Source organism: Acanthisitta chloris, unplaced genomic scaffold, assembly GCF_000695815.1.
Source record: "Acanthisitta chloris isolate BGI_N310 unplaced genomic scaffold, ASM69581v1 scaffold27145, whole genome shotgun sequence".
Taxonomy (NCBI): domain Eukaryota; kingdom Metazoa; phylum Chordata; class Aves; order Passeriformes; family Acanthisittidae; genus Acanthisitta; species Acanthisitta chloris.
This window is the reverse complement of record NW_008672523.1, coordinates 48-1,645: the sequence shown is the minus strand read 5'-3', so window position 1 is coordinate 1,645 and position 1,598 is coordinate 48. Positions and strand designations below refer to the sequence as shown.

At 61.8% G+C, this 1,598-nt stretch overlaps 1 protein-coding gene across 1 annotated transcript in view; it reads right to left on the bottom strand.

Annotated features, from left to right (window-relative positions):
- The window catches only part of LOC103802116 (glucosylceramidase-like), a gene marked incomplete at its 3' end in the record, with an annotated part of 2,778 nt that extends 1,453 nt beyond the window's left edge, over nucleotides 1-1,325 (bottom strand). The window contains 5 exon segments of the mRNA XM_009074569.1: nucleotides 2-55; nucleotides 458-591; nucleotides 714-860; nucleotides 945-1,136; nucleotides 1,259-1,325. Coding sequence (XP_009072817.1) covers nucleotides 2-55; nucleotides 458-591; nucleotides 714-860; nucleotides 945-1,136; nucleotides 1,259-1,325 — 594 coding nt within the window.
- Between the last annotated feature and the right edge of the window lie 273 nt (nucleotides 1,326-1,598).

Below are 1,598 nucleotides of genomic sequence, written 5' to 3'. Positions count from 1 at the left end.
CATACAGAGACAGTGGCTTCTTGGCCACTGCCTGGGCTGCCTGGAGGATGGGGATCTGGGGAAATGAGGGATGGTAGAGAGCTCTATAGGTCTGTCCCAGTGCTGGCAGTGCAGGCTGCAGGATGAATCTTCGCCCTTGTCATCAGCCAGAAAATGCTCCCCATCCCATCTCCATTGTCAAGGTGCCCTTGTTCTTCTAGCCATTCTTCCACAATGCCATCCCATTCGCATTTCATCCCCATCTTATCCCCATCCCATCCCATCCCATCCCATCCCATCCCATCCCATCCCGTCCCGTCCCGTCCCGTCCCGTCCTGTCCCGTCCCATCCTGTCCCGTCCCATCCTGTCCCATCTCAACCCATCCTGTCCAGTCCCGTCCCATCCCATCCTGTCCCATCCCGCCCCATCCACCTAGCTGGCATCCCTGGCACCTCAGGCTCTTCCTGCTGGACTCACCTTCATGCGTGTGTCCTCCTCTGTCAGGTTGAAGTGCTTCAGCTCGAAGTCGCCCTCAGCGTCAGCGTAGGTGTACAGGCGGATGGAGAAGTCAGTGCTGGCCATGGGCACTCTCACAAGGTTGTACTCAATGCCTGAGGACAGGGCAGGTGGTGATGGACACCCCTGGGGTGTATTTGGGAGGTGCAGCCCCCCCAGGTCTCAGCACCCAACACCTGCCCCACCACCCAGCAGTGTTTCCCTGCCCTGGCCTCACCTTCCTCAGAGAAGTAGGAGCGGAGCAGGTGGTTCTGGGCATCCTTGGAGAGGGACTGGATATTGATGGCAGCTGCATCAGTGATGGAGCCACCAAACCCTTTCACCTTCTGGTACCGCTGCGCCGTGTCCAGGGTGAGGTGGAAATCTGTGGGGGACACACAGTGTCACTGCTGCCAGGTGGAATGCACCTTGTCCCCAGGTGGGCAGCAGCTGCTGGCCATGGTGGTACCTGGAGTCTCAGCATTGTGCTGGAAGATCCCCTCGCTGCGCTCCAGCCTCTTGCCAGCCTTGCTGCTCTCATACTTCACATAGGAGCCTGGAGCTGGCAGGACCACCGGGTCCAGCGTGTCACAGTACGTGGCACTGCAGGCACAGACCAGCGAGCCATGCCCAAAGTCCTTGGCATCACAGGGACGGCCACCTGTGGACAGGAGAGACTGGGCAGGCACCGAGGGCTGCGGCAGGAGCCCAGCTCACCCCTTCAACACCCTGCAGACCCTGAACCCACCCCCCTCCGCAGCCCGAGGACACACCAGCACATACCTGTGGCCTGCAGAGCTGTCTGTGCCAGCAGGAGCCAGCCCAGGATGCTGGCACAGCCTGGCCCCATGGCACCCTCGCTGCAGCGGCTTGGACGACTCCAACGGGCACAGCAGGGCTGGGAGCAGGGTGGGCATGTCAGCACCTTGCTCCTCTCACCCTGACCCAGCCCTGCACAGGGACAGAGACCCAGGCCAGGGACAGCCCCAGCATCATCCCCTTGCCCAGGGGCCTTGGGGAGAACAAGCCCCTCCTGCCAGGGCTGAGCTCCCCTTGCTCTGCTCATTCCCCGCAGCCCCAGCCCAGCATGAGCCTTCCCACTCCCTCTGCCAGTGCCCACGAA